At 40.3% G+C, this 11,388-nt stretch overlaps 1 protein-coding gene across 1 annotated transcript in view; it reads left to right on the forward strand.

Annotated features, from left to right (window-relative positions):
* The window catches only part of Gxylt2 (glucoside xylosyltransferase 2), a 73,703-nt gene that overhangs the window by 13,390 nt on the left and 48,925 nt on the right, over window positions 1-11,388 (forward strand). Inside the window, exon 3 of the mRNA XM_033757022.1 lies at window positions 4,494-4,625. Coding sequence (XP_033612913.1) covers window positions 4,494-4,625 — 132 coding nt within the window. The remainder of the gene's footprint in view (window positions 1-4,493; window positions 4,626-11,388) is intronic.

An 11,388-nucleotide genomic window follows, 5' to 3' on the forward strand; every position in this document is an offset into this window, starting at 1 on the left:
TTTTTTTTTTTTTTTTTTTTTTTTTTTTTTTTTTTGGTTCTGGGGATCAAATTCAGGCACTTCTGAGGCAGGCAGCAGAACCACTGATCTAAATCCCTGGCCCTGTTTTTTCCTTTTTTGAGACAGGGGCTCACTATGTAGTTCAGGCTGGCCTTGAACTCACTGTGGAGCCCAGGCTGGCCTCAAACTCAAGGTATCCTCCTAAATGCAGAGATTTTAGGCGTGCACCACCACGCCCACTGCGATTTAGTTGTTTTGGCTTCTTTGTTCAGTGGACTCTCAAATTAACAATCAGCCTGACAAAAAAATGACTTGGAGTAATTAGTTTGATAGAAGATCCATCTGCCTCTTGCTATCTATAGTGTGTACCCAGGTAAACATCCGGAACTCAGCTGTACTGACTTAAAACCAACTTGCATTGCAATCAGCCCTTGGGAAAAGATCAAGTTCATAAGTCAAGGGTCCACTATATCTGCTTTGTTGTTGTCAGCCCGCCAAAGCCACGTGAGGGCAATGAGATGAATCAGAGACCCTAACTTCTTGTGCTCTAACAAGTATACGTGTTGAAAACTATTTTAAAATTTGCAAAAATGAATGAACTGCAGGAAAGGAGAATGATTTGCATGGGTAAAGAATGAGGTAAAAGCACAAGATGAGTGGCTAAGTGAGCACTGTGCCTGTGGGTGTTTAGAGAGTCATAAAGCCCATGCCGATGAGTCCATGGCCCTGGGCAGTGGCCCAAAGCCTGCACAGACACCAGGTGAAAGGAGACCGCTTCCTACACAACTGGGACCTGAGGGCTGGGCCGCAGCTAAGTGAGAGACCACCTGCCTAGCATGCACGAAGCCTTGGGTTCAACCCTCAGCACCACCACCCCTCATAAAAAGCTGGGACCCAATAAAGGCTACACTTTTAGGGGAAAGATGTGTTAAATTAAAACATAAAAACTTCCCATAGTGTGAGAACAAGGAATGATGCCTTGACTTTGAGTAAAAAATTTTTCTTTTAGTCTTTCTCCTTCAAGGACCTGTGGAAATTATCATTCCCCAGGTGGACTCAAAACCTGAAACTCAAGTATTCGTGGGGTCCTTTAAAAAAAAAAAAAAAATACAAGTGGAGAACTGGAAGTGAGAGAAGGCCCAGGCCTCTTCTGTGCCTCTGGGCCTCCTACCTCAAGAAACAAAAACTGATCCTCCTGGAGGCTCTCGGTGTCCACCCAGGCAGCAGACGTTCCCACAGATGTAATTTCTGTAATCAAAGCTCACCTAACATGCAAGGAAGCAAGCGCCAGGAGAGAAAGCAGAAGCACCGGGAACACGTGTGTTGGACTGATCGAGAACAGATGCAGTGTGTTTACAGCCAGGAGAGAGAAAATTTGAGTAGGCAAAAGGCAAGGGGGACAAGGCAGCCTTTAGCAATGAAATATAATTGATAAAATTCAACAACTTCCTGACTGTTCAGCCACCAAACTGACAAGTAATGGGAGGTTCTGATTAACGAGGGATCAGACATAGATGCACTTGGATGAGTCTGAAAAAGGTAAAGGTCAACACAATCAGCATTTACAGCTGAGAATTCAGCCATGTTGCCACTAAGTGCCAGGCTGGGACCCAGGAGAGCAGCCAGTGCTCGTGGTCAACACCTGTGCACCTGACGGTAAGCTTCCCCCTTCCCAGGTAGCTCACCTGCCGGCCCGCTCTCAGTCACAACAGAAAGGCATTAGTTCCAAGTTCCCAAAGGGCCTTGCAGGTGGACAGGCCATCATGCTTGACGAGTCTGAATGCGAGAGTCACGTTAGACCTCTGTAATCTCAGTTGCTCCCCTCTAAGTCCAACAGAGTGCTTCATGTGAGACAAGGGGCCTCTCAGTGTCTTGATGGTCACCAGTGCCAGTGCACCTACACGGCGGCCTAGTCTCTGGTACCCAGAGTGGAGTAAATACACAGTACTGTTCAGTACAGAGTTGTGCAAAGCTCAGTAGGTAGTTATCACCATCAGGCTCTGCAGGCTCAGGTCCAACTACGTTCTTTTTGTCCGTTTTTTGCCTTGGTTTTGGCTTGTTATTTGGCTTTGTTTTGTTTTGAGACGTTGTCTTGGAGTATAGTTCAGGCTGGCTTTGAACTCACTCTGTAGCCTCAGGCTGGCCTCAAACTTGCTGTGATCCTCCTGCCTCAGCCTCCTAAGTGCTGGGATTACAAGTACCACTTGTAAGCCACCACACTGGGCCTATTACAAGCCACCACACTGGGCCTAACTATTTTCTTGAACATAGAGCTACATAATTAAGTCAGAACAAGGGTCTGACATCTCTGGTAAATGTGAGAAAAGGCTAAAAGACCTGCAGTGTGAAAACTGTTAATCAGCAGAAAAGACAGAGCTGAAGAAAAAAGCCATGAACTGAAAGATATTATACAGAATGCTGCAGGGAGAGGAAAAGAAATGGAAAAAACCAACTAGGAATTAAGAGATATGAAGGGAATGGTGCAGAAGGCAGTGCGTTGCAAATGAGTTCTGGAAGGAAAGGAGAGTCGGAAGCCAGGAGGTTTGTAAAGACGCGGTAGGTGAGAACAATGCAGAAACGATGGTCAGCTCTAGTCTACAGACCCAGGAGGCCTAGTATATCCTAATCAGAATAAATAGGGAGAAGCCCGGTGTGATGGCACATGCCGGTGATCCCAGAACTCGGGAAGCTAGGCAGGAGGATCGCTGTGAGTTGGAGACCAGCCTGGGCTACACAGTGAGTTCCAGGGCAGTCTGAACTTCATAGTGAGACCCTGTCTCAAAAAAACAAACAAAAAAATAAAGAAATTTAAAAAAACCAAAAACAATAAATAGGGAGAAATCTACAAGTATGCATATCACAGCAAAAAAAACAGAATATCAAAGGCCAAAAGAAGGTTATAAAAGCACAAAGTGTTTTAACTATGAAAGAGTTTGGCAGGTTCTTAGAAAGTTGAACGTAGTCTTGCCATTTGATGCAGCAATTGCAGCTTTAAGCATTTACCCACAGGAGTTAAAAACTTGTAAAAGCCTGCACAGAAATATTTATAGCAGCTTTCTTAATAATTTTTCCAAACTGCAAGCAAACATAATGTTGCTTCAGTAGGTGGATGGAGAAACAAACCATTGTATAGCCATACAATCGAATGTTATTAAAGGATTTTTTAAAATGAGCTATCGGGCCAGAAAAGAACCACAAGGAAGCTTAAATGCAAATATCAAGTGAGAAAGCCTAGTTGAAATAGCTAAACACTATATGGTTCCAACTATATGATATCCTGGAAAAGGTAAATCTAAAAGATAATAAAGTGATTACTAGAGTTGATGGGCATGAAGAAAGGAAAGGTTGGATAGGTGGAACAGAGGTAGGGTGGAACTGTTCTGTATGATATGACAGTGTTGCCTATATTAAATTATTTATTTGTCCAAATCCATAGAGCCATACAACACAAAGAGCTAACCCTACTGTAAACTATGGACTTTAGTTAATAATAGTGTATCAAAGCCAGACATGGTAGTGCACACCTGTATTCAAAGTGCTCAGGAGGCTGAGGTAGGAGGATTGCTGCCTTTCCAAGACCAGCCTGAACTACACATTGAGTCCCTGTCTCAAAAAAAAAGAAATAATAATCATAACAATAACAGTGTATCAGTATTGGTTCATCAATTATATTGAACAAATCACACTAATGCAAGATAGCAATAGTGGGGCAGTTGTGGCACAGGGAAAGTGGGGGTCTAGATGGGTCCTCAATATGTTCTGCCCAATTTTTCTGTAAACATAAAATTACTGCAATATAATAATCTATTAAAAAATTTAAAAAACTTATTGTACATAGTCACAAAAAATTTCTACAGAATACAAAAATACAAATTTAGGAAATGAAATCACCACCACTACCTCTAGAAGTGTCCACTTTTAACCTTGTCCACATTTTTTTCATATAAAATATATGTACATGTATTTGTCCCTGTCAGAGCCACATTATAAATTTTTTTTGCACTTCACTTTTCTTGGATACTAACTGTACATCACAATTATGTTTCCGTGCAGTCTAACTACATTTTTCCATGGTATAACTTTCTCATAATTTATTTTCCCTATCCCATGTAGTTGGATATTATGACTGTTCCCAAGTTTTGCTACTGCAAATTAGGTTGTACCAAGTCTTTGTTCCTCTCTCTTTTGGACTTTGTCGTTATAACTGTTTTCCAAATGACCCTGCTGGCAATTTATTCAAATCATTACCCCCCATGGCATTGTTTCTGTGCCAGTTTCTCAACTCCCTTGCCAACTGTGACTGTCACTTGTTTTAAATCCTGGCAGTTCTGATGGGAGAAAATGGCCTTTCGTTTAAGCTGTGTTGAGGCTAATAGCTGTGTAGAGGTTAGACTTTCTGTGTAAATTGCCTGAACAATTTCCATTTGACCATCCAGAAGCCTTCCATATTTCTTGATGTCTAAACACCATTCCCTGCCTTCTGTGTTTTTCAGTTACGACAGTGGCCTGACTCATATACGAAGAAGTTTGAGCACAGAATCTACCCCATCACGTTCTCTGTGGGAAACTCTCAAGAATGGAAGAGATTATTCAAACCCTGTGCTGCCCAGAGACTCTTTCTTCCGGTAGGAGCACCTGTTTTTCTTAAGCTGCAGCTTAGAAAGACTTGCCCGTAGAGATGTGGTGAAGTTAGCTGAAGTCTTTAGAAACCCTTAGTACAGTTAAAAAAAAAAATGTGCCTCCTTTGGATTTTGTAGTTGATGTCTAGTCTGCAGTGTGTGGAGAGAGGGCTCTTGTGTTCCAGGGTTTTTCCCCCCAAGATGAGGGACTACAGTGTCCAGACCATGGCCTGGGTTAAGGATCTTTGTGGCTATGGCTCCACCAGTTACTATCTGTGTGAGAAATACACTAACTTCCAAAACTCACTGCTCCTCAGGGTTGGCATATGGTTGACTCTCAATAAACGTTAGCTGCCATTACTGTTTTTTCTCTTTTAACAATAACTACTACAAAATACAGTGGTGCTAAGGTGTAATTCAGAAAGGGACCTGAGTTCTGGATAAGCCTATCAGTTATTAATTTTTAAATTGTATGTTTTCCTGGGATTACAAAGCCCACATCCAGCTTCGTTCTGTTATTAAATAACCTATTTTCATGTGCTGCAGACTCCTTTTTTGACATGTTGTAATATTACCAGATGGGGCCCAAGCATATCCCCCTAAGGAGGGGATGGGGACCATGCAGATTCTTGACATACAGTTGTAGAAAAGTATCCCAGGACACGTTAGTGAGAGACAGAGGCTGATTTCCTAGGCAGAGTTAGAAAATAAGAAAGGACTTCAGCTCAAGGAGGTTAAAGGGCACTGCTTTGATGAAGATCAACAAAAAGAGCGGCTTTTAAGGAGTTGTTTCAGTGGGCCAGCTTCTGGCTGATTATAAGCTCCATTCAGATTTTGCAAGATGGCTCTGCAGAATATTTATTGCTTAAGGGAACAATTTGGTCTTCCTGAGACAAGTTGGTCTCAGCTTTGTGGAGGTTCTGCTGGAACTGAGGTGACTGACCATACATTTAGGAAAATGACTGGAGACTTATCTTGAAGGGGGATGTGATAGGTTATATAAATTCAGGACTAGTAAATCTTGTATTGCCAGTTTTTGGACATTCTATAAATGGTTAACATGCTTATATACAGAACTGAGCAAAGATCTGACCCAAAGTTTTAAGCTAGTAAAAGAGACAGATACAAAATGAAGGTCAAATCTTTATTCTGCTGCTAGAAACTGATTGCGCATCTGTAAACTCAAGTGAAGTCACAGCTTTTAATTTGCTTGCTTGTTTGTTTAGAAAAAGCAGCTTTCAAATCCCTGACAGGCCCAGGGATGAAGGAACGATGATGATTTAAATGAGTGCTTCTCATCCCTAGGTCAAGAGCCTAGGGGTTTGTCCTCTTTGTGGTGGTTTCTAACGGGCTTAGAAAAATGGACTTAATTGCATAAAAGTGGGGATAAGAAATGGAACTACAGTCTCTAAGATGGTGATGTAAAAACTAATTGCCATTTGAGGTGAGAGAAAAAGTCAGGTTTCTTGTTCTTGTCCCTGATTTAGACAAAAAGAAGTATTAGAAAGCCAAATTTCATGTTGGGAAATTCCCCACCCTATGCAAAATTTTAGCAACCCAGTGGAACCACATCTGAATTTTTCCTGACCTTGACTTATGACTTTGTTATCACTATTATAAAAAACACACCCACCACATGATGGCTTTCGTTCATTCTCCACAAAGTAAGTGTTCCATTCCAAATGACAAATGGGTGATGGCATTCCTTATCTGCTTCTGATAATGGAAACTAGTCCTCTCTAAAATAATAAAGAGAGATTGTGGCTGACAGAACATTTACTTCCCCCGGTCCTGTATCATAACAGCAGATTATGAACACAGGATTTGGGGGCATGGCTGAGATGCATTGATCTTCAGAGTAATTTGAAATAAAGTTTAGGTCATGTTTTCCTTAAAACTCACCTTTCTAAAGCCAAATCAAATGTGTAGCATGGAGAAGGAAGGCATTGTAGCGGATGATGTCATTTACCCCAAGCCTACAGGAGAGACCCTTTCTCCACTAAGATTTTACCACAGGAATCCTGTAGTGTCTGCCGGGGATTTAGCTCAGTGGTGCCACTGCCTGCTTCACAAGTGCACAGTCCTGAGTTTGATCCCTGGTACCAAAAAAAATAAGAATCCTGTAGTGTCAGTGCACACATCTTTCCACCTCAAGCCTAATCAGATTCTTGAGTAGGAGGGGAGTTCAAATTGCACAATGTAAGGTTTATGAAGTCCTAGAAGCCAATGGGTGTTCTCTACTTCTGTGCATCATTGTTTTAGGGGCAGGACTGTTATTAGTGCAAATTACAGTGCATCTGGCTTGATTAAGTTTGCTAAAACGCACATTTTCAGGTAATTCAGAAGCTTAAAGTATTTAAAGCAATATGCCAATTACAAATAAATCAAATTTGTTCATTTAAGTGGGTCCTTAGTCGATTCCAGGAAGCCTTTTCTTCTGTAAGAATAATTGAGTTTCATAAATTGATTTCACCTTTGTACCAGTTGATTGGTGAGCTCGTATAACAGATCTCTGCATTTTGCTACACATTGTGCTGTTTGATTGTGAAGACGTCTCTCCTCAGTACCTGAAGACCTCTGGAATGTTAGAGATTTAAAAAAAATGTGACAGAGATCATTGGGTTGCAGGATTTTCACAGACATTATTGGCAAGTGGCACCCACTGTGGTACTGAGAGGTAGGGTTAGTTGCTATACAGAGTTCAGCAGGGAGAACAGTTTTGATTTTCACCAAGTTTTAATGAGCTCCGCGATGATAATGTCTGATGTCTTTCTTGCTGCCGTTACTTGCCTCAAAGCATCCATATTCAAGGAAGGAATTAGGGAGGAATATTATCAAGGGTTACAGAAAAAAATTGCTTACTGCCTTGTCGGTAAATTTATCATGAGAGTTTTCTGACTTTATTTCCACGAAACTTGTTACATCCTTTACTACTTCAAAGCAATACCATGCCAAATTAAAAATCTTATTATACCTTTATTGTGTATATCACAATATATATAATCTTCCCTTTCCATTTCTGATTTGCTAGTAGGGCCTATAACTGGTTCCGATGTTTGGAAATCTATATGCTTACCAGAGGCGTTAGAATAAACTAGCTGTTGGCTAATGGAAAAGGGAAGTTTATTAGATTTTTAAAGAACTTTTCAGGTCAGATTTCTATATTTTTACTAATATTACACCTCAGCACTGGCAACTAACATTGAAAAATTCTTGGAATCAACCCTTTGGATAACACATATTAACAGATGTATATGAATATATTAAAGTCTTTATTAAGAAGAACACCAGTTAGAATCACCATAAATGAGATCTGTAATTTCATCAAGCATCAAGAGGCTATAAAGTTATTGGGATGATATTGCTGTCAGCCAGATTGTGTCTTTGCTTTCATAGAAATGAAAATTAACCCTAAAGGGTGAATCTACAGGGAGGAAATGTTTCTGTTGGAATAGTAGAGGGAAGATGAGAAAGAACTCTAGCTTAGGTGCTGAAGGGGACACATGCTGGTAGAGGGGTTGAGACCAGCCCAGGCCCGTTTTCAAGGATCAGCTGGGGGACTGGGGTCCAGTTGATCATTATAGTGCCATTGCTCTAGAATCTCACAGCTGAGCGGTGGTTCCATTCCTAGGTAAGGTTTGTCTCTGTTTGTGGTGACCTCCATCATACATGGTTCCTGCCTTTCCTAGAATCATGTGGTTACAGTTATAGGACAATGGCTGGCGGCTTATGGGTATAACCGTACATCCCTGTAAACCTCTTATCTTGGTGTCCTCACTCTTGAAGGTCTTGAAGGGGGATGAGAACAAGTTAATTGAGGGCTAATTGACCCAGTCTGGCCAGCACCTACACAGATTTTTTTGGATCTCCTGATCCAAGATTTATAGTAACAAAGAATACAAAATGAAGATCAAGCTTTGTTTGGCTTTTAGTTACCCATTGGGCCCCTGTAGGCTCTAGTGGAGAGTCATGGTTCATAGCAGGAACGGTTTTTAAATCCCTGACTGTCCCGGAAGAAAACACAAATCATGCTTTTAATGAGCATCAGGCAAAGCCCCGTAATTCTCCCTGTTCCCTATCCCTACAGTGGCCTGTGACTGTGTCATGACTGTGTTGCTATTAGCTACCCAGATCATCACATGAAATGACCCTAGCTTACAAATTTGTTGAACATGATTTCTGCAGTCTTATCACTTACACACTATTAAAGATTTGATGTTCAAAATATTAGTTATAATTCCACGTTAATATGAAACTTGACTCCAGCAAAGCAAAGAAGGAAATCAGTTCACTGGCTTTGCTAACTGAGAAGTCCAAATGAGATGGCTGCTTCCAAACATGGCTAGAACTAGGGGCTCACTCGGCGCCATCAGGGCTCTATGTTTCAGCCCACTGTAAGACTCATTCTGTTACCACGGTTTATGAGGTCTTGGGACAGACTCCAGGTCTTTTGGTGTGACAAACAAAGCATTGGGTGTAGCTCACAACAGCCAGAAAACAATCCAATAAAAAAGCAGAGGTTGTCCGAGGTACTTGACCAAGTATATGGTTCAGTTGTGTGCTGTCTGCCGGAGGCACACTTTAAGGTCAAAGAAACAAATAAGTTAGAAGTACAAGGATGGAAGCATGGAATATACATGGAAGCAACAACCATGGAAAGCCAGAGTGGTTATACTAGTATCAGATAAAACAGACTTATTTTCAGTGGGGAGAATACCAGGGGTCAAACTCAGGAACTTGTGCTTGAGAGGCAGGTGGTGGAAACACTGAGCTAAATCCCAAGCCCTAAAACAAAAATTTAAAGAAAAAAGTAAAACATTACTGGAGACAAACATGGACATTTTGTAATGATAAAAGTGTCAATCTAAAGAAGAAGCAAGATGTATCATGTACAGGTACAAATCCCCTATGATGAATGTTATCATTATGTATATCTAAAATGTACCAATAAATGTTTTGCTTCAAAAAAAATAATATGGAAAGGGATGTGAAGGGAGGGTGGGGACAAGGGGAAAAAATGAGAACCAAGACCTGGCATGTAAAGGTACAAGATCCCAGTAATGAATGTAACTGTACTGTCTACCTAGAATTTACCAATAAATTCAATTTAAAATAAAAAAATAAAACAAAGACAGATATATCAAGAAATATAAACCCAAAGAAACTTAATGTATCGATTTTAGTGTCAGTTAAATTGATAAAAAAAATGTGTAAAGGTTATAAGCATGTATGCAGCAAATAGAGCTACCAACTACATGAAGAAAAAACAGACAGAATTGGAAGGAGAAATAGGCAACCCATCAATAGTAAGAGACCTGAGTGCCTCACTTTCAGTAATGGATCCAACAAGGACCTAGAGGACATGAACAATACTCTAAACCAAATGAACTAACACGAGTCTACAAACACGCCACCAAATGCCAACAAAACCTTTCCAAGTGCATGTGAAGCATTCTCCAAAATAGACCTGTGTTAAGTTATAAAACAGGTTGCAATAAACTTAAAAGATTGCAGTTGTACAAAGTACATTCTAACTCAAATGGTATAAAACTAGAAGTCAGTTACAGAAGAAAATTTGAGAAGTTTGCAATAATATGGAAATTAAATATCATACTCCTAAATAACCAATGACTCAAAGAAGAAATTATAAGGAAAATTAGGATGAAAATGAAGACACAAAATATCAATATGCACGAGACACAGCTAAAGTAGAATTCTGAGGAAAATTTACAGTTGTAACTGCTATAGTACAAATAAGAAATGATCTCAAATTAATAACTTATCCTTACACTTTATGACACATGAAAAAGAAGAATAAATGAAATCCAAGCCAGCAGAAAGATGACGCTACAAGTGATTACAGTGAAAATTAATGAAATAGCAAACAGAAGAACAACAGAAGGTAGCAACAAAACCAAAGGTGGTTTTTTGAAATTATCAACAAAACTGACTAACTGGTAGGGAGACTGAGAAAGAAAACTGAAAACTCAGATTGCTGAAATCAGAAAGGAAGTGGGCACATGACCACTAACATTACCAAAATAAAAATGTAATAAAGCCATACTAACTGGGGATTTAGCTCAGTGGTTCCACCGTCTGCCTCACAAGTGCAAGGTCCCAAGTTCGATCCCTGGTGCCAAAAACAAAAACTAAGCAATACTAGAGTAACTGTATGCCACTAAATTAGGTAACTTAGATGAAGTGGTCAGATTTGAATTTTGTCGATTGTCTTTTTACTTTCTTGATGGTATCATTTGAAGTACAACAGTTTTAGATTTTGATTAAGTCCGAGTTATCTATTTTTTCTTTTGTTGATGAGTATTGGGTGTCATATCTGAGAAACCGTTGTGTAATCCAAGGGCATGGTTCAGCCCCGCACCAGTCATTATGTCCGGGAAGTTTGGACCAAGCCATGTTCTCTTCCAAAGGGCAGTACACCAGCTGAGTCTAAACCACATAGCTTGGGTTTGCCACAGGAAAGAGAGGCACACTTGCCAAAAGATGGGAGAAGATATGCTTGGGGAGACAAATAACAGACTTAACAACTGACAGTTTTTAACGTTTCTTCTCAGGCCTTCGCAGAAGCCCCTCTTAGGTTGTTAAAGTGAGGAGAATGAGATGATATATAAAGTGTCACCTCCAAGAATTTTAATAGCCACAGTATTAGGAAACATTTAATGGAGAATACATGAGAGCTGTATAGAGGCAGTGTGGGGTTAGGAGTTAAGATCACAGGCTTTGGAAGCAGTCCATGTACATAAATTCAAAT

Source organism: Fukomys damarensis, unplaced genomic scaffold (assembly GCF_012274545.1).
Source record: "Fukomys damarensis isolate Sample0158 unplaced genomic scaffold, DMR_v1.0_HiC HiC_scaffold_28, whole genome shotgun sequence".
NCBI classification, from domain to species: Eukaryota; Metazoa; Chordata; class Mammalia; order Rodentia; family Bathyergidae; genus Fukomys; species Fukomys damarensis.